Raw genomic sequence first — 21,000 nt, forward strand, 5'->3', positions numbered from 1 at the left:
AACTCATGAAGTGCATAGAGGCACTTGACCTGTGTGGAAGACGGTCGTCTTATTATGAGCCATTGTTGAGATATAGAGCACATCTGTGAAAACAACTAATATGCTCAACCCTGTATGAAACATCTAAAAATACATGATGGAGAAGCTGTGTTGAATATGTAAGTGTAAGACTTTGCCACTGTGGGCAGAGCATGCAACTACTGTGTGATGTTGCGTTGCAGTTTTGTTTTTTGAGCTGATGAGCAAGCTACACATTATCAGATCAAGAGCTGTCTGAGAACTACTCAAAGAGAGGGAAACAGAGAGTGTGCAGCGTTTCCATGAGCAGTTTTTCTGCACCTTGACTCGTGTGTGTGTGTAGCATCAGCATCATGTTTTTGTTTATTTGTTTTGTTGGATTAAAAATAATTAAATAAACGTGTGATCATGCCTATGGATCACCATGGCACATATCTCCAGCCATATGGTTTATTTATGCAGATGAAAAAGTGAGTGTGAATGTGTCTGACATCACAGTGTTTTTGTGCACTGTGCAAAAGTGATTGCCTCTGATTGTGAGTGAGAGCGGTGATTTTGCGGATCACAAGCTATTGTGAAGAGAAAAAAAAAAAAAAAAAAAGAGTGAAAGAGAGACAAATTACATTGTAGACGAAGAAAAATAATCATAGGAAAAAGGTTTTGTGTTGATCAGCCGAAAAACAACTACAATGTCATTTTCTGCTTTTAAGAAAGGATTGTTCACACAAACACACACAGAGAGAGATGTGTGATATTAAGCAGTGATGATAATAATGAAAGTCTCTCAGTCTGTTGTTTACAGGTGGGGAACGGACCTGGATCAATCCTACACGGGTAGCAGTCGTAAGAAAATTATAGGTTGAAATCATTAGAAAAATTAGAAACACTCAGCCAGAATTTTTGGCTGAATTGTTTTGCAGCTTCCCGTCCTCATCCTGAACAAGCAAGCTCCAAGGAAACGAATCTCTCCCTGAAGACACCGAGTGCAGTTTCAGAAGCACGAGCATGAACATTTAACAGTGGACAGGAGTCCAAGAGACAATCTGAGCAGAGAGGTCCAGCAGCACTGTGGGCAAACGGCATCAGAAAGAGAAGAACCACCATCTAGATTGGATGGATGGAGATGCGTTTCCAGCCAGCTGCAACCTCACTGTGTGTGAAGGATGAAGGAAATGATGAAGGAAAAAGGAAAATTGAATAAAATAGATCTGTGATTTAGATGAGTGAAGAGCACAGACCTGGTGATTAAACTCATAGCTAATAAGACACATTAGGCTTATGTGTGTGTTGTGCAGCTGATGGTTGGCTTGGAGTGAATCTAGCTGATGATTCTTCTTCTGTGTGAAGCTGATGAGGAGTTTGTGTCATAACTTAACAAGGCCTTTTTATTTTGATACTTTTACAGTGCACTGAAAGTTTGGTTTGATAATTTGTTATTTTCCATTTTTATCTTTTAAACAGGCACTGATTTTGTTTGTCTATTTTCTTTTCTTTAAGCAGATCCGCACGTCGGGAATTAAAAGTGCTACACGTCGTCGAGAAAATTGTGACAAGTGAGTCTTCTCCACATTAAATTGGGTTTTGGAGAAGGCCACTTATAAGTGTCCCAGCCTAAAACTGGATTCAGCGATGTAATCCTATCTAAAGTTCTTTTTTCTTTTTTGAGATGACGTCATTTTGCTGGAAGTGGAAACTAAAATGCGACGACAGGTTCCACTATCAGCAAACAAAGAAACAAACAAAGAAAGAATGAATGAGTGAATGAATGAATGGAAATAAAAACAAACAAACTGACTGACCGACTGGTGAAAGCTGACAAGACTTCATCACGACTCAAAGTTAATCTCCACCTAGACAGGACAAAGGGTGGATGAATCTATATGTGTTTTTTGTTACAGGAGCAGTAAGATGACAGCATCATTCGAGGGTGCATGATGATTTAACCTGTGAAATGCCACTTTCTGTGTCTGTGCATTTACTAAGGGTGCTATTCCCTATTTTGTGTTGCTCAGAGGTCACTGTGAGAAATTGTATACATCTGCGCAGCGCTAACATTTGTATTTTCTTTTCTACAGCATTACAGTTTTTTATATGTTTGATTATGTGGTTTATAAGAGGATTAGTTAATGTTTTTTTTTACTATAGGATTTTTGGGTTTACATGTGACTGACATTCTTTCCACAGCTAGGGTTGACTTTATGGTGTTTTTATGGCACCTCTGGAACCTGTTGACCTGTGTCTGACCTCCGTCTGACCACAGTCAATGTGTATTGCTTATGTTTGTTTTTTCTGGGACTGCATGTGGAAGATTCAGCTGAAACGGACAAGTGACATGAGTAAAACAAATAAGAGATTGCGTGTTTATGGAATAGTTTATTGTGGGCTCTTTGCTGGCCACTTTGAGCCCATAATAATAATATGTGAGTGGAGTGACTTTGCTTAAGAGAAGTCACCGATTACGTTAATGTTAACTGAGCACATGGGATGATCCATGTTTGAGGCGAATTATGGTAATAATAGTGATTTAATGATTTGAGAAAACTTGCACATGACACTTGTCTTGCCCGTGCTGAATGCTTGTTACTCTTTTGATATAATTGTTTATACGTGTGAAGTTTGATTTTATTTCCAGATCTTGTGTATGCAGGCTCCTGGTGGAGCCAGTTTTTAAGACAGGGATCCAGGTTTGGTGAGTTGACGCATGAGCGTGTCCATGCGTCAAGAGGTGGAGTCCAGAATTAATATTAAACAATGTTTACTATTATTGTTGGAGTGATTTGTGTGATTAGCTGTATTTACAAGTATTAAATCTATGCAAGTGGTGCATCCATGTTCAGATGAGGCTTTGATGGTCTATAAGTTCACTGAACTAAAGAATGTGGTTTGATGGTTGTTGACATGCTCTCCAAATAGAAGTCTTTCTGAAATATAGGTGCAGCAGTGAGAAGCAGAAACATTCCAGGCATAGCCCAGGCAGTGGTTGAGGTCAAAGATCAAGCTGGTTGGGGCCCATCATGAAATCAGACCTTGGAGCCACAGCAAGGACCATGAAACTGCCTGCAAAATAGAGGAGAGGATCGTCCACAAGATGGGAGAGAGACTTCAGGAGGATCAGAGATCATCTTCAGCACAGCAGACAGGACACAGAGAGCTGTGCTACTAAGCTTCCAGGAGATCAAGAGGAGACTTCCCACAGCAAGATTTAAATAAAATGAAAGATTCAATATTGACGCTGAGGAAGACAACTAAGGTGTACGACGTGCTCTGCCTTAAACCTTCAGCAGCGTTGGAACATGAAAACTCGAGGGATGAGGAGCGTGCCAAGCTCCATCGACAGCGCAGAAGGAGTTCGAGGATGACATCATGATTCTGTGAAAGCACAGGAACCAGAAGCTATGGTGGTGATGACAGCAGTTTCCTATGAACTGCTGGGATCATAACAGCAGTAAGACAACCCAGCACCCTTTCCACAGAGATGTTTCTCTGCAGAGCGTGGACAATGAAGGAGTCATAAATATCCCCTTCACAGGACGAAGGCTTGAATGAGGTGATGGGGGTTGGTGGAGGCCATAAAACTAGAGTGCTGAGAAGTCTGCAGCTTTGGAAATAGCTGAGACCCATGTTGACAAACAACAAAACCAACTGGTATGTTTGAATGTTTATTCTACATACATTTGGACTCTGGTCCTATGGACAGTGATGGAAACAACTGGAAGAGACATTCATGACGCCTTGCAGAACTCAAACAACTCTGCAGAGAGACATGTGATTTGCACACCTGGAGGAAGCATTACCAAGCTGAGATGTTTTTGAAAATGTTACTTTTTTATTTTCACTATTAAATCAACAATTTCTTTGGTTGCTTATAGGATGCAGTTGCCATGAGATGAGATCAATGAGGAATGGGATAACTGCTAATACATTTGTTAAACTGTGTACTTTTTTCAGTAATTTAGGGTGATTTGACATATGCTGAATATAACAATGTTTGCCTTAAAGCTGTCAGACATGAGGTATTCATAACTGGGAACTTTTCTAGCATAAATGTCGAAAAGGGGGGAAATGTTAGATTTGTATTGTTGATTGTCATTCATGCTTAGAAACATTTACTCATTTATGCTTAGAAATATTTAACCATAGATGCTTAGAAGTGTATAATCAATTGTGTAGTGATAAGTTGTGTGATCTTTAACAGGCTACAGAGGCCTGGTGTGCATTCCACACTGGGAGCATGGGAAAGTTCGTACCTTGTTTAATTGTTATGGTAGGATTAACGTAGTTACATTTGTTTTAGTTTAAGTGCTTTTTGTGTATAAATGAACTGCTAGACTTCCTTACTGTGTTATCTAGGATGAGGGGGGGTCTACCCTCTTCCTGACCAAGGATGTTTGCTTGTGTGCTTTTATGACCCTTTGATCAGCAGTAGCACACACACACACACACACACACACACACACACACACACACACACACACACACACGGTACTCTTTGTGTATGTAGACGTCATATGTTAATGAACCTATGCATATTCATGTAACCTCAATAAAAGGACAGTGATACGGGAGAACGGACGAGAGCAACTGGGGCCAAGCGAAGGAACGGCGTTTGTCCGGTTCTCTCCCGTGCACGAGTAACATGAAGCTTGCCTACTTCGTGTCTTGCTTTGCGGTGTAATTATATTGCCTTCAACGTTCCAGCGAATAGGTTTATGCTACAAACCCATCAGATGAATTTGTTCCTTCTCTTAATGAATTATACAATCTAGAAAATGTTGGAAAATGCCTGGAAAAACAGACTTCACTGAATAATGAATCAAATTTATCAACTTTGAATGCTTTTCTCAAACTAACAACATTACAACCCGTTTCTCATTGTGCTCACTGGGTGCTCGTGATAACAAAAGGAAAATTACATGTCAAGCACAGCCTGCTTAGATACGTCTAAGTCCTTATAAACTTGTACAGCATCACTCTTTTGAGTGCATAAAGCTCGGTGCTATGAACAAACAGCATATTTGCACGACCACAGCTCTGCCTCGAGACATTTACGGTCATTAAATCATGCACTCACTCTCAAAAAAAGAACTTGTGCTTGAACTGGAAGTGGGTTTGAATGTGTTGAAAACCAATTTCCATGCATTTTGTCTGAGGACTGATTTCTGAGCTACTTCAGATCCTCAGCTTCTACATTTTCTAACTCACCTTGTCAAAGCAAACCACATTAAGCTGACCGCACATGTTGATCCTCTGTGGACTGATGCAGAAGATGCCGACGCGCTTCAGACGCCGCTGTGCGTAAACGATGCCGGCCGTCATGGCGGCCGGTAAGGCCGGGGGCACGGTAATGGTCACGATGTCCAGAGATTCAATAATGATGGTTTTAGCTGGGACCTGGAGAGAACAGACAGCAACTGTGATTCAGCTCACTGAAGACCTTCATAAGCCTCTTAAAGAGCAGTAATACCTTGTTCATGATGCTCAGGACGATGGTATAGATGAAGCCGATGCCTGCCACCCCAACAAGACACAACAGGAACAGGTATGCGTCGTGGTACAGCTTGAAGTCAGTGGGTTTAGGGTAAAGAATAGAACGCACAAGTTGGCCTTTCTCTGTGCTAAAGCCTGTGGAGACACACAAGTAATACTCTCTGATTATTTTCTTCCTTTTGAGGGTGCTCAGTCTAAAGCAGAAGCTAAACCACCACAGTGGGTCCCAGTCCGTCTCTCTCCAGTTTACCTGTTCTCACCACAACAGCTTTCACCAGTTCTCCGGTGTAGAAGCGGGTCTGGATGACGTGGGTACCACAGTAGAGGGTGTGTTTTTTATGCTCATCTATATTGTAGCTCCTGGCTCCTTCCTCGCCAGCACTGGGCAGACTGGTCTTGGTGACTGGCACACACTCTCCTAAAAGAGATTTTTTTTATAATCAAAAGAAAATATCAAAAAGAACAGATGCAGAAATGAAGACCAGAACACCAGAATGGCTTTTACTGAAATATTGCAGAAGAATCCCAGCAAAATATTTATTCAATTAACCACCAGGGCATCACATATTGTGACCTACAGGAGGGGAAAAAACAAATGGTGCCAAAAACCATGGCTACCAGGACATCACAATATGTGGACAGGATCCAGCTTTCAACATACAGTCACGTGAAAAACAAAGTCTGCATTTCACCTTGTCTGGTGCATATCAGCACAGAGAGCTCAAACAAACTGTCAACCACGGCGGTAGAGGCGTGATGATTCGGGTTTGTTTTACATCCACACGACCTGGCACCCTGCAGTTATTGAGTCGACCATAAACTCGTGATAAGTCAAATGTGATGTCATCTGTCTAACAACTAGTCATTGAACAGGACAACGATCCCAAACACAGCAGCAAATCTGCATCAAGATGTCTTAAAAAGAAGAGAATTGGGGTGTTGCGAATGCCTTGGCAAAGTCCAGACCGCAAACTTACTGAAATGCTGCGGCAGGACTTTAACAGGAGAACTGTGCATATCTCGATGCCCAAAAACGTTAAAAAGCTAAACACTGTGAAATAAGTGGCCCAAAATCCCCCATAATGATGTAAGACACACGTGTCATACATAAGTTATTGCTGCCAAAAGTGGTTCTACAGGCTAATGAATCATAGTGTATTCTTAGTTTTTCAAAGGACCGTTTACAGTCATGTGAAAAACGTTCTTCACATGACTGTACTTAATTACATGGGATATTTACTTATGACAAATAGTCATAAAACAAAAACAACACCTAGCAATACAACGAGGCAGACATAAATAAAAGGAACAAACGTCAAATATAAAAATTCTATGATGTAAAAAATGTTATTATCAGATGATAGGCAAACAGATGACTGCCCTCACGCAGCTCCAGCTATTTCTTGACAATAACAATCTCTATGAGAAGTTCCAGTCTGGTTTTAGAGCTCGGCATAGCACAGAAACCGCCCTTCTGAGAGTTTTTAATGATTTGCTTTTAACTGTTGACTCTGGTTGTGCTGCTGTCTTAGTAACCCTGGACCTGACAGCAGCCTTCGACACTGTTGATCACAACATACTGCTATCCCGCCTTCAACATTGTGTCGGTTTAAAGGGCACTGTCTTAAAGTTTTTCCAGTCCTATTTGAATAATAGGAGTTTTTCTGTTCACCTTGGTGAACTGTCATCTCCCAGAGCTCCTTTAACCTGTGGCGTACCTCAGGGGTCCATACTAGGCCCCCTGTTGTTTATTCTGTACTTGCTCCCTCTGGGCGATGTGCTCCGTAAACATAATGTGTCCTTCCACATCTTTGCCGATGATATTCAGATCTACCTCCCTCTGAGGTTGAACTGCAATGTTTCTTTGCAGCCGCTACTCTCCTGCTTGTCTGACATTAAGACTTGGATGACTCTTAACTTCTTACACCTTAATGAAAGCAAAACTGAAGTCATTGTGTTTGGGCTTCCTAAAGATCCCAACTTCTCTCTTGACTTTTTGGGACCCCTAACCTCCGATTGCACTTCTTCCATTAAGAGTCTTGGTGTTATTTTTGACAATGCTTTTAAACTTGATAAACAAATCAGCTCTGTAGTTAAGGGATCTTTTTATCATTTGCGGATTTTAGCCAAAGTCAAGTCTTACCTTTGCAGGAACGATCTAGAAAGAGTGGTCCATGCTTTTATTACTTCACGGCTAGACTACTGCAATTCCCTCTATGCTGGCCTAGATCGTTCCTGTCTACATCGCCTTCAACTGGTGCAGAACGCTGCCGCTCGCCTGTTGACCGGTTCAAAAAAAAGAGACCACATCACTCCGGTTCTCTGCTCTCTCCACTGGCTCCCAGTTGCCTTTAGGATTGATTTTAAAATCTTATTGCTGGCTTTTAAGGTTTTAAATGGCACTGCACCTTCTTACCTGTCAGAACTCCTTAGAACTTATCGCCCCAGGAGATCTTTGAGGTCAGCCGACCTGATGCTTTTAGATGTTCCCAGGTATAAATTAAAGACAAAGGGAGAGAGGGCGTTTGCTGTGGCTGCACCCAGACTGTGGAACAGTTTACCTCCTCACGTCAGATTCTCCAAAAGCCTAGAAACTTTTAAAACCGCTCTTAAAACTCACCTCTTTTCATTGGCTTTTAGAAAGGTTTAATTTATTTGTTTTATATATTTTTATTTTATTTTTATCAGCGAGGTGTTATTACGAAATTGTGTTCTATTGTATTTTTATCTGTATTTACTGTACAGCACTTTGGTCAGCCTTGGTTGTTTTTAAATGTGCTCTATAAATAAACTTGACTTGACTTTTAAAATGAGAACACTAGAGATGCAGAAAATAAAACATCTCAGAGCTCGCATCATTCCCATTCACATATAGGCAGGCTTCAGCGTCCACCTGGCTTCAAGTCACCTCGCTGGACAGCTTTGGAAAATGTGAAGAAGGAAGGCATTTTGAACTTTTGTAATTTTTCCAAACCATGAATCGTAGCGCTAATTAAAGACTGGACGATGCTTTTAGTTTACTCACTGGTTGGGGTGGAAAAAGTCCAATTTCAAAGTATATTAGCGTGTTTTCCTTTAGTTGGTAAACAATAATGTGCAAATGTTAGAAGATGCTTGCCTTGGATCCAGGTACATCTGGGTCCATGTTTTCAGGACGAGCTTCTACGTTCTAATGTGACTACTGCAAAGCCCCGCCCACATGCTCTTAAAAACCTCCTGTTTGTGAACGCCAGCCAATCAGAGTAAAATTATCTTAAACTGAGCAAAGTGTGAGGTGCCTTAACAGCTTTCTAACTGAGAGCAAAAGGTCAGAGAAGGATATGATGTCCAAATCTATGGATTCATTCAAGGAAAGCAGATGAACTTTGCATAAGTTAGAGCCTGCTGAACTTGTTTTAAAGGACCAGTGATGATACAATAAAGTAATGTATGACAATGTGGGCAAAAAAAAAAAAAGAAGAAAAAAAAAATGTAATGATGACATAATAGCTCATCAGGTTATTCCCTGTAAAATGACAAATGTGACCTAAGTTCTTCTGAACTGTGGACGGGCAAAGAACGCCTCGCCGTGGCATAAGCTAATCAGTCCTTCAGCTAGACGAGCTAAAAGTCAAAGCCAGCTTAATCTTTGATATATTGTAGCAGTGACGGAAGTACCAGCTGCCTCTCACGAACAGTCATAAAGTGTAAAGAGATAAGTGACGAGAGATAACCACTGATTCCTGGAAGAACGGTAGTAACTTTTCTCCACGGCGAGCGCGGCAAAGAGCAGTCTCACCTGTCAGCATGCTCTCGTTCACAATGCAGGTTCCGCAGACGAGCACTGCGTCGCACGGCATTATCATCCCATTCGCTGGAATGGCGATGACATCGCCGGGCACGAGCTCCGTTGACATGGCCTGTTCAATATCTGTGGTCAAGATCATGAAAGAAGACTTTGGATACACACTGTCTCTGTAGCCAGTCACAAGGCAAAGCAGCTATTAGCTGTGTGTCATGATCAGAGATGAAAACATGCCTTTATTCCCTCTGCACACAGAAACACGAACCACGCTGTGGGCTGCCACCATGTCGTGCAGCATGACGTATTGCTGAAAGGAGAAGAAAAACAGCTCTTGAAAGGCACCAGAACACAACTGCGTTGAAAACGGGTGACCGAGAGCAGAGCCGTCTCAGGCATGACCCACCTTTTTAATGGTGTACAGTGAGGTAGCGATAGAAATGATGGACATTAAAACAATGGCCGAGGCATAATAATAATAATCTTCAAAGCTCCAGAGAATAATGCTGAAGAGCTGGAAGATGTAAAATGGGTTCAAGACCTGAAAAAAAAAAAAACATGCAAACAGGGGGAATTAGAAGAAATGATAGATGTGCTGTAAGAAAATATGTTATGCAAGAGCTTGAAACTCACCTCCTTTACCAGAAGCTTTAACAGAGAGGGCACTCTCACTGCAATCTCATTCTCCCCAAAAAACAGCCTCCTGATAAAGAAGAATCCAATTTGTCCATCATGAAAAATCCATCTGCTGCTTCTTCATTTTTTTTTTTAAATGAGCAAATAACTTAAGAAAACAGCCTGTAAGAAAGCCCAGCATGTACCTGTAGTCTTGTAATGTTTTAGAAAGCCCAGAGCTGTGCTCAGAGTGAAGGCTTGCACAGCTCACATTCACATCCTCCAGGCCTCTAGAAAATGAATACAATTCATGTCAACCAGAGGTGGGACCAAGTCATTGTTTTGCAAGTCTCAAGTAAGTCTCAAGTAATGTCAGGCAAGTCAGAGTCGAGTCTCAAGTCACTGGTGTAAAAGTCCGAGTCAAGTCACAAGTCTGAAACTTTGAATTTCAAGTCCTTTCGAGTCTTTAAAAAAAACAAAACGAAAAAATAATGTTGCAGTTATATGCTAAATGTAAATATTAGACCATGTAATTTTAAAATCTGTGTTTTTCTCAACACATGACAAAATAGTGAACTTAGAAAATATACACAAATTGTGAAATTGCACCTCTTTAAAATGCAGCTCAATTAAACCTAGCTCCAAGAATAATTTTCACCGACAGTTCTGAGATAAGCTGCATGTTATTCTTGGATGCGGTTGTAGGACCGGCTTTAAAATCGCATGACAAAAATATCATACACATTAAAAAAACTGTATCACCAACGTAGCCTGGACAACATTTGCTAGTTAGATGAAGTCAGCTATCTCATCTTAGCATATTTATATGCATACGGTTCTTGGAGTGAGCGCATACACTCATGAAGTTTAGTAACTTCAGGTCACTGCAACAAGCCCAGGTACAGTTTACCGACGGATGGGTACAGGACCTTGAAATGCACCGTGTAGAACGAAAGACCATCGTACGTATCATAAGTTTACCAGTCTCACAAATCGTCATCATAAATACACATTCCTTAACCGTTTATTAATAGGACCTTTGAGCTCAACGGTAATTAATTAGTAGTGGAAATAATTTCTGGTACCCATCACAGAAATGTAGCAGTGACAATAATACTGTATGCTGTAATCGTACTGGGCAATTAGTGATACAAAACAACTGTTTTATCCTGTGAATAAAAGTATATGTTCTTGTCAATGTACCATAATAACAGAAGCGAAACGCAATATTGTGTCAGGACAATTCACTATTTATGCACAATAAATAAAGGAGCATAGCGCGACCATTTCTGTTCAGCGCCAGACTTGCTTGTAACCTATATCACTAATTATGTTATGAAAATGAGGTATTAACTACTAAAAAACACTGACCTTCGTGTAAATGCTTGGAGCAGACTAACCTGTGAGCTGGAGTGTTCTGGGACGTTATATTTGGTCTTTGAATGGCTGCAATCCAGGCCATCCGTCGCGTCTTTGTTACTTCGGAAACATGGCTTGAACAATTTCTCTTCAACGACATAATCCGATAACAACCGATCTCTTTACCCGTCGGCTTCCCGTGGCTGTCATGCGACCGGCTATTGCAGTTAATAATACAACAGCTTCTTGACATTTTTGTTTTTCTTTTTATCGCTGTATAACTGATTTTAATTGAAAGCCTGCGTGCGCTAGTACCGCTTGCCACGAGTTCCCAGAATCCTTTGCGGTTCTACCCGTGAATGACGTCACATTTTCAATCTCTATATAATATGCATGTTAAATTTTATATTTGGGGTAAAATATCAAGTCTTTTCAAGTAAACAGGTTCAAGTCCAATTCAAGTCCCAAGTCATTGGTGTAAAAGTCCAAGTCAAGTCACAAGTCTGAGAACATTTTTTCAAGTCAAGTCTAAAGTCATAAAATTAATGACTCGAGTCCAAGTCATGTGACTCGAGTCCACACCTCTGATGTCAACTGCAGCTGAGCAGAGCAACACACACACCGACTGGGCATAACATTATGAGCACTGACAGGTGAAGTGAATAACACTGATTATCTCTTCATCGTGGCAGCTGTGAGTGGGTGGGATGTATTAGGAAGCAAGTGAACATTTTGTCCTCAAAGGTGATGTGTTACAAGCTGGAAAATCTGGGAAGTGTGAAGATTTAAGAGTCTGACGAGGGCCAAATTGTGATGGCTGGGCAACTGAGTCAGAGCATCTCCAAAGCTGCAGCTATCGTGGGGCGTTCTCGGTCTGCAGGGGTCACTGCTTCATGTATGCAGGATGTGCAGGAGAAACAAGTCTGATCCATGGACACCCCACCTCCTAACTTACATGACCTAAAGGATCCATTGTTTGGTGGGGGCTGTTTTGGCAGCAAAAGGGGGACCAACACAATATTAGGCAGGTGGTCATAATGTTATGCCTTATCGGTGTGTATCTGATCATGCAGAACCTGGCAAAAACTATGCAATCAACAAAAAAACTATTCTGTTACACCTCCTCACGCTTTTACGTTTAAAGCATATATAATATATATAGCATATATAATTTATATATATATAAATTTATATATTCATATAATTTAACTGAATTTGTAAAAAAAAAAAAAAGCTGTAATACATGTAGCACATCAAATATTCTGAACACAAGACTACAGCACACATACTCAGTGGGATGCTTACTTGTATAATTCAAAGTTCTGCATCACATCATTCCAGTAGTATCGAGCGCTGTGGTGGACGAAATAGTGAACCTGAGAGGGGGAGAGGGGAGAATCCAAACACTTAGTCTGTGAAACAGATTTGTTTAAAATGGGTTAGTTAGAAAACTATCAAATGGTAACAGGAGACACGGCTTCATACTAAAGTACCTGAACCAGCTGCCTGTGAGAAAACTGTCCGTAGCAGTCTTCGTGTACAGCGCTGACACCAAGGTCTCCGTCTCCATTTGTTACCTGGCTTTCAGGCTGGGAAGCCAAACTGTCAAAGGGCTTCTTCCCAGGAGCCAACATCACATGCACTTTGGCTCGAAACCACTGTCTGAACTCATCCTGAGGTAACAATATAAAGCAGCACAGTTTTCCTGTTCGTGAGGCCACACCAAATTTATCAGACACAGTATGGAACAGTATGTGTGCCACAGAAATAAAATGCTTCATTTCAATATTAAACTACAGCACATACCGTTGTCCTGAGCAGCACTGTGTGTGCGTCCTTCAGCGTGCTGTGAGTACAGGTGCTCTTCACACCCCACTCAGGTAACCAGTAGAGGAGCAGCAGCAGGAGACCACCAGAGCAAATAACACCTGCGCCCACCAGGATCATCTTCCACAGACAGGGTCTGTAACCCGACACCTCCTGCACAGATACGCTAACATGTTAACATGGCTGCGTAGTTGTCTCTTGTCTGTAAAACACCTGGTAATATGCTGGATTCAAGGACTTATTTCAGCCACAGATTAATTAATAGACAAGTGATTCTCTAGTAAGTATTTCCCAAAGCAGGTGGATGGTGTGCACTGGAATGCATCAGGAATGGCATCCTTCTTGCAATCCACCCTTTTATCTGTGATTGGGACCGGCACAAGGAGCTCGCTAGCTTGTGACCCCCCCCCCCCCGAAGCTGGTGCCTCCCCCCAGTCTCAAACCAGGGATGGACGGACAAAACCTGCATTATTTCATCTAACTGAAACTGAATTTGAAATCAAAGATATTCAATGTGTAATAAATACTAAGAGAATTGGAAAAACATATTAGTGACTTATCCTAATCTGGAGTCTAACACCGATTTACATCTTATATGTTAATGCACAGCTAGTTAGAGGTGGGACTCAGTAGACAACCCACAATACAAAATTACTGTGATTATTAACATTGTGTGACCTGCTGAGCACTGCAGTGACATATGTTGTTCAACTACAAATTATGTCCTCAAAGTTAAACTTTATCAGTATCTGTTTTGTTGCAATACGATAAAGTTATCTCACGTCAGTTATTTTTTGGCTGCAAAATGAGATCATCAAGCGTACCAACACTGTCCTTAAAACCTGCTTTAAATGTAAGACAGTCTGCTATCAGTCTGTGAATGAATGGTAATTACGTGCAATCTGTTTCTGATAATACACCAATTAACTGCGACAAATCACTGAAAAAAAAAAAAAAAAAAAAGAACATCAATGCTGTCTACATAAAAAGAAATTCACATTTAACAGTAATTCATACACTCAACAAAAATATAAACGCAACACCTTTGTTACTGCTCCCATTCCCCATGGGATGGACGTAGAGACCTAAAATTCATTCCAGATACACAATATAACCATCCCTCCCAAACAGTGGTCACAAATCAGTCCAAATGTGTGGTAGTGGGCACATCTGCTATATTGAGATAATCCATCCCACCTCACAGGTGTGCCACATCAGGATGCTGATCTGACATCATGAGTAGTGCACAGGTGTACCTCAGACTGCCCACAACAATAGGCCACCCTGGAATGTGCAGTTTTGTCTCACAGCAAAATGCCACAGATGCCACAAGCAATGAGGGAGCGTGCAATTGGCATGCTGACAGCAGGAATGTCAACCAGATCTGTCGCCCGTGCATTGAATGTTCATTTCTCAACCATAAGCCGTCTCCACAGGCGTTTCAGAGAATATGGCAGCACATCCAACCGGCCTCACAACCGCAGACCTCGTGTAACCACACCAGCCCAGGACCTCCACATCCAGCAGGTTCACCTCCAAGATCGTCTGAGACCAGCCACCCAGACAGCTGCTGGAACAATTGGTTTGCACAACCAAACAATTTCTGCACAAACTGTCAGAAACCGTCTCAGGGACGCTCAACTGCATGCCCGTCGTCCTCATCGGGGTCTTGACCTGACTCCAGCTCGTCGCCGTAACAGACTTGTGTGGGCAAATGCTCACATTCGATGGCGTCCACAGGCCACAATTGACAATCTGATAGACTCCATGCGACGATGTGTTGCACTGCATGAGGCAAATGGTGGTCACACCAGATACTGACCGGTTCTGGGTCCCCAGACCCCCAATAGCGCAAAAAAACTGCACATTCCAGGGTGGCCTTTTGTTGTGGGCAGTCTGAGGTACACCTGTGCACTACTCATGATGTATTAGATTATTCTGTTATTATATGTTACCTTATATATGTAATCAAAGTAGTTGAATTAGAATACTGCTGTAGATCACATTATACCCTTTAATATAGAGTGTGTGAGCTGTATGTAGTTTAGTTCTCATTATACTTTTGAGTTAACAGAACATATTCACATATTAGTTCATTAGATAAATGTGCATCACTCTGTATCCTTGATCTGCTGGGAATGTGTTACACTGTTTTCTTGACATGCTTAATTGTTGAATCATGAAGAGAAGGTTGTAAGCAGGAGACTCTGTGTCTAAAGACAGGGGAGATAGATAGACCACATTCCACACCCCCACCTTACAGAAAGCAGAGAAACAACTGCCGAGGTCATAACTTAGGCGCTGTAACAGAGAAAAAATGTGATGTTTTGGCTTTTACGACTAGCTGGGGGCCACTAGAGACTATAAAAAGCTGAGCAACCCGTCACCATTTTGAGACATGTGCCTGACCCTCTGGTAGCATCTCTCCCGTCCGGACGTTGTAATGCTCTTATTGTTGAATTGTATGGAAATAAATGATTGTTGATTGAGCATTTATACACCGAGTATTGTCCTTCCTTCAGCCCAAAGATTCAAAGAATTGGGAGAATTCAACAGATGTCAGATCAGCATCCTGATGTGGCACACCTGTGAGGTGGGATGGATTATCTCAATATAGCAGATGTGCCCACTACCACACATTTGGACTGATTTGTGACCACTGTTTGGGAGGGATGGTTATATTGTGTATCTGGAATGAATTTTAGGTCTCTACGTCCATCCCATGGGGAATGGGAGCAGTAACAAAGGTGTTGCGTTTATATTTTTGTTGAGTGTATTTAATTATCAGAGTTTAAGTTTGTAGTTTTTCCATCGTATTTTAATTAATTTAACAAAAAAAAAATTTTTTGGTGTCTATATCGATACAATATCGCAACACAAAATGCAGCTATGCTGTATCAATTACCCCCCACCCCATTACTAGTTACCTTTTTTAAGAAGGATGCATACTTAATTGCTCCCAGTATAAAGAAATTGTTAATACTAATCATAGGGGTGGGAAGTAACGAAGTACAAATACTTTTTAAGTGTACTTAAGTAGAAATTTCAGGTATCTATGGAAGCCCATTTCCGCAAGTAAAAAAATAAATAAATAAATAAATAAATAAATAAATCCATAACTTGAAATTTTGAGTTATTTTTTAAAATTTCAACTTATTAACTCAAAATTTTGAGAAAAGTAACTCGAAATTTCAAGTTAGCTCTGCCAATCAGTAATCTATGTGAATGATGTCATTTCCTTGTTACCCGGAAGCTGAAACCTTCAGCTACAAATGCTACAGCTAAGCTACCAGTATTACATCCAGTCATGAATCCACAGATTGCTGAGTATTTTCAGCGTGGCTTCAAAAATGATGAAATCCTTGTGTTATTAGCTGAATCACATGGCGTTGCTATCAGCAAACGTACTCGCGAAAGAGCCAATTTGTTGCGATCCGGTTATAGTGCGCGTTACTCTGCGCCATATGCTTCCAGGTAACAAGAAAGTGACCTCATTCACCTAGATTACTGATTGGCAGAGCTAACACGAAATTTCGAGAAAATAACTCGAAATTTTGACCTATGGATACTTGTTTTTTTTTTGGGGGGGGGGGGGGGGGGGGGGTTTAGTGGCGGAAACGGGCTTCCATAGGTATCTGTACTTTACTTGAGTTTTTTTTTTTTTTTTTAAACAACTTTTTATTTTTACGCTCTACGTTTTTAAACAAATATCTGTACTTTCTAATCCTTATATTTTCAAAACAGACTCATTACCTTAGGTTTAAGGCATTTGAGGAGAGTTATTATTTCATGACTTTCAGATATCAAACCGACTTGAGCCTAAACAGTAACACATGAAAGGCCATCCTGTTCCAGTACTATTCGGCAAGTGATGTGCCATAAAAAGAGATTAAAGATGTAAAAAAAACTGCCTGGTAAAGTTAAAGGGATTAAAGTGAGGCGTGTTTTCTTTTTTTTTTTGGTACAGTACCAGAATGACTGCAGGTGTCCAGAAGTTGCAGTACTTCAGCATCTAGCTAGCCCCACGAAAGATGAGCGAGCATAAAGGCAGTAATGTTTTGTAAATGGCAGCTAATTTCAAATACAGCATTTCTATCAGCAAACACACAAACAGTTTGTGTGCAGTTTATCTGCTAACTAAAGGTCGAGCTGCTGGTTTTCACAAGGAGAGAAAAGAAAGAGAGCCAACTTCACTCAGAGATGGAGAAAGATGACAAAGACAGGAAAGGAAGAGAGGTTAGATTTAAAGGTAAGGATGGCTCATTGGTGTTTGACTAACTGGAAATGTAAATCTTACATGTAAGTCCCCTTTTTTAAATCAGATACTGGGTCTGTACATGTCACATTATGATGTTTTGCAGCAGGTTGCACAATATGAAAAACAAACTGAGGTAGACTAACTGTGCTATTTAAAGGATACACGAAAATCCTCTGCAAGTTAGCACAGGATAAACAGGTTTGTTTGCTGCACTGTGATGAGTTTAAAGTAAAGAACAGTGTGTGACCGGTGCACAGTGGCTAAGGTTTCATGGTCAGAGTTAGGTTACATGAAGGGTGGCAGAGATGATGATGCTGAGATCCATTCACTGAATTCACCTTCATACCAACTTTATAGTGTCTAATATAAAGACAGCATAAACTGTGTACTGTATCGAGGATGGAAATCAGTAACATCTGCTGACATCTGGTTGAATAAAGTTGTGTATTTTGAATTTATTGTGGTTGTGGTTAAATTCATATTCTATTAAACAGATTCAGGCTGACTACAATTAGAACTACAAAAATTTGCATTTCCTGCGAAAATGCTGTGTGGATGCCTTAATGCTGAAAAAAAGCTGAAAAGGTTGAAAAGTTGCAAAAAGTTGCATGGCGGTGAAGAAACTGAAAATTCTGCTGAAAACAGGTGAAGAAGCAGAAATGTTTTGCTGAAAAGTGGTGAAAATCAAAAAATTCTACTGAAAGGGGTAAAGACGGAGAAATTTTTTCTGAAAAGTGTTGAAATTTTTTTTTTGCCGTGAGCAGGATTCGAACCTGGCCCTTCTGGTCTCACGGCAGCTACTCAGCTCACTGAGCCAAACTCATTCTCACAAAGAAGAGGTGGAGAGACTGACAATTCTGCTGAAATGAGCAGAAGCTGCTGAGATTTGTGCTGATAAGAGGTGAAAAGGCTAAAAATTTTGCTGAAAAGAGTTTAATGAGCAGAATTTCTGCAGAAAAGATGGAAAGAAGCAGAACGTTGCGCTGAAAAGAGGTGAATGAGCAGAATTTCTGCTGAAAAGTGTTAAAAAAAAAAGTTTAACTGTTAACTGAAAGAAATGTTGCCATAAGCGGGATTTGAACCCGGGCCTCGCAGTCTGAGAACGGCTGCTCATCTCACTGAGCTAAAACACAGCTTAAACCGGCAAGGAAAATCAGTGACCACACTGATAATGTGGAAGAAATGGGCAAAAAATAAAAATTAAACTGAAAACTTTGCATGAAACAGCTGGCAGAAAGGTTCTTCAAAGAGCTACTTTCTTACTCCGAGTACATTTCAGAGCCTGTACTTTTTCACTTATACTTGAGTAAAGAAGTTGAATCAGTACTTCAACTTTTACTAGAGTATTTTTAAACAGTATCTGTACTTCTACTTAAATACAAAATCTCTGTACTTTTGCCACCTCTGCTAATCACTACATTCCTTTTGCATTACTCGCACTCTCACATAATTACCAGTTAACAACATAAGCTTTAGTTTCCAGTAGAGATGGACCGATCCGATATTACGTATCGGTATCGGTCCGATACTGACCTAAATTACTGGATCGGATATCGGAGAAAAATAAAAAATGTAATCCGATCCATTAAATATCACGAAAGCACCTCACAAAACTTGCAACACGCCGTAACTCACCTCAGAACGTTAGCACGTCGGAGCAGTATGCATCACGTGATAGAGCGGCTGTGGCATGCGGGACCTGTCGGTGGTCTGGATAGCATTTGGAGCTTCGCTAGCAACCCGGCATTTCATCTCCGACAAAGTTATCCCCGAGAGAAGTAAAGCAAGTGTGTAAGTCCATCTCTGAATGTTTGTAAAGCATTCCTGCGTTAAGCTTAACAAGCGATATATGGAGCGACTGCCTCTTCTCGCTGCTACTTCAATCATGAAACTGCTTAACTATCAGCTGATCGGCTTTTCTGTCGCGAGTTCGTCTCTCTTGTTTGCTTTTGGCCCACTTTGCACCAGAAAGAGGAAACCAGCGGCTGAACAACAGCAGCACGTTTAAGCTTGATCAGCTGTTGTTAGAATGTATTTAATATTACTTTCTACTCGAGGATCTTTTTCTACGTAGCTGACGCTGGTAACTGTGCAGGGGCGCATCTAGCAAAGTTTAGCCAGGGGGGCCGATAGGGCATTAACAGGGAAAAGGGGGCACAAAGACATACTTTTCTTTCTTATTCTCATTTAAAATGTCGAGCTTTTAATTATTTAATATTTATCTGAATCTTACACCCAAAGTTTTAATCTGATGTAAAATGTATAGAAGTCCATTATTGTATATAGTAACTGTTAAGTCTAATATACCCTAGTAAGCTATAGTACTTTTTCCTTTGGGAAGGTACCATCTGTGCAGTCTGCAATTTTGTTGAAGAAAGATGTTGAATCTATTTAATATTTCTTGAAAAATAATTGATTTCTGTGCATTTTTTTTTCACACTGCATCAAATTAAGGTTGATTATGTCGATTAAGCATCATGAGGTGGAGCGTGAGGGGTGGTTCCCTATTTTTTATTTATTTATTTTTGTTGTTGCTGGGAGTTGGAACCCTATTAGTTAGGTTGCTTAATATTTATGCTAAGTACTCTTTAAAATACCAGAATAGGGAGGATGGTGCAGGTTTAAGTTTATTAGATTGATCAGTATTGCTGAACTATGAAATTATTTTTTTTTTGCATACAGGTATAACAGAATAGCTTTAGTGTAGTTGTTGTTTTAAACTTGAGTATGAACTTGCAGCAAGATATTTAAAAAACAGTTTTGTTGATTAAAAAACACTATATTGGATTCATATCGATATCGGCAGATATCCAAACTTATGATATCGGTATCGGTATCGGACATAAAAAAAGTGGTATCGTGCCATCTCTAGTTTCCAGTCACACACACACACACACACACACACACGCACACACGCGCACACGCGCACACGATCCTTGAACACAAAGCAATAATGTAAACCAGCCCAAAGAATCTTGAAAGCGATCACTATGGTGATTCTACCTCAGAAACACGTACAGGTAGGAATGGATGCTACATTTATATTTCAAAAATAGCGATAATCACTGCTTTTGTTACCTGTTGAGGTTCAGGCGGCTGCTGGTTTTGGCGTAGGCAAACATTCAGCGTTAACACTCTGGGTTCTTAGCTAGCTCTGTGTTAGCATGCTGTCTAATGTTTGCAAGGAGCTGATGATGTCAGTATAATGCGACTGTTTCTGCATCGTGTTCTTGTTCCCTCATGCAAAGAAAAAAGGTAATGCCCAAATTTCCACTCTTTAAATGTTGTACACCACTCCGGTTTTCCTGCTCTCTGCACATTAACTGAAATCAGCTGACTGTAGCCCAGCAGACAAAAATGATACACAAAATATGCCGTTTTAGTTCTACCTGCCTGACGTGCAGATAACTGGAGAGCCTTTGTAATTTAAGTACCGGCATAATTGCAACTTTAATACAGTAATCACATTGCATTCAGTTAGTGCATTACCAAAAAACATGTTACTTTGTAGCGAGTTACAACTATCAGTATATTGGATTAATGCAATGGCCTGCCAAATAATACTGTCTGCTTAGTGGTTCAGACCATCCAAGTATTTATTGGTCTGTTACTGAACGCCAGTTAGCCATGTCCATGCGTTTTGCCCATAGTTTAT

The 21,000-nt window shown here is 40.7% G+C and overlaps 1 protein-coding gene across 3 annotated transcripts in view; it reads right to left on the minus strand.

Annotated features, from left to right (window-relative positions):
* Positions 1-21,000, minus strand: part of LOC308412530 (polyamine-transporting ATPase 13A3-like) — a 38,754-nt gene that overhangs the window by 14,222 nt on the left and 3,532 nt on the right. For all 3 annotated transcript variants that reach the window (XM_080906954.1, XM_080906956.1, XM_080906955.1), the window contains exons 3-13: positions 13,067-13,240; positions 12,754-12,933; positions 12,566-12,636; positions 10,108-10,191; positions 9,920-9,989; positions 9,693-9,827; positions 9,524-9,596; positions 9,284-9,415; positions 5,756-5,923; positions 5,483-5,640; positions 5,221-5,409 (exon numbers count right to left, since the gene is read on the minus strand). In XM_080906954.1, the coding sequence (XP_080763080.1) occupies positions 5,221-5,409; positions 5,483-5,640; positions 5,756-5,923; positions 9,284-9,415; positions 9,524-9,596; positions 9,693-9,827; positions 9,920-9,989; positions 10,108-10,191; positions 12,566-12,636; positions 12,754-12,933; positions 13,067-13,240 (1,434 nt within the window). The remainder of the gene's footprint in view (positions 1-5,220; positions 5,410-5,482; positions 5,641-5,755; positions 5,924-9,283; positions 9,416-9,523; positions 9,597-9,692; positions 9,828-9,919; positions 9,990-10,107; positions 10,192-12,565; positions 12,637-12,753; positions 12,934-13,066; positions 13,241-21,000) is intronic.

This window comes from Rhamphochromis sp. 'chilingali' (assembly GCF_963969265.1).
Source record: "Rhamphochromis sp. 'chilingali' genome assembly, chromosome: 16".
NCBI lineage: Eukaryota > Metazoa > Chordata > Actinopteri > Cichliformes > Cichlidae > Rhamphochromis > Rhamphochromis sp. 'chilingali'.